General features: G+C 37.4%; 1 protein-coding gene across 1 annotated transcript in view; it reads left to right on the forward strand.

The window, feature by feature from the left end:
- FAM228B (family with sequence similarity 228 member B) overlaps nucleotides 1–511 on the forward strand; it is a 20,735-nt gene continuing 20,224 nt past the window's right edge. Inside the window, exon 1 of the mRNA XM_012803703.1 lies at nucleotides 1–84. Within this exon, the coding sequence (XP_012659157.1) occupies nucleotides 1–84 (84 nt within the window). The remainder of the gene's footprint in view (nucleotides 85–511) is intronic.

The raw sequence follows: 511 nt of genomic DNA on the forward strand, positions 1-511 counted from the left end.
ATGAAAAATGCACGCAGTGGCACACCACAGAAGCTCAAGAGCTCCAAAGAATGGTTGGAACCACAATCGATTTCTTTTATTGAGGTATAATAGGACATTTTGAGGTTTTTCTTTGGGTAATTGCACTGAGAAGTGGCTCGCGCTAAATATATTTTTTCTTTTACTGCTTCTATATTTCATTCTCTTTATTATTCTTTTTTGTTCTACTAACTTTGTATTTATTGCTCATTTTCTAGCTTCTTAAAATGGAATCATAGACCATTGACTATATACTTTTATTTGATTATGTACTTGTAATATACCATAGCTGTAAGTTTCTCTTGAAGCACTGCTTAGCTGCATCACTCAAATTTTGATATATTGTTTTTATTTTTTATTTTTATTTTTTTTGAGACAGAGCCTCAAGCTATCCCCCTGGGTAGAGCGCTGTGGCATCACAGCTCACAGCAACCTCCAACTCCTGGGCTCAAGCGAGTCTCCTGCCTCAGCCTCCCAAGTAGCTGGGACCACA

Source organism: Otolemur garnettii, unplaced genomic scaffold (genome assembly GCF_000181295.1).
Source record: "Otolemur garnettii isolate 467f Iridium unplaced genomic scaffold, OtoGar3 scaffold00022, whole genome shotgun sequence".
NCBI classification, from domain to species: domain Eukaryota; kingdom Metazoa; phylum Chordata; class Mammalia; order Primates; family Galagidae; genus Otolemur; species Otolemur garnettii.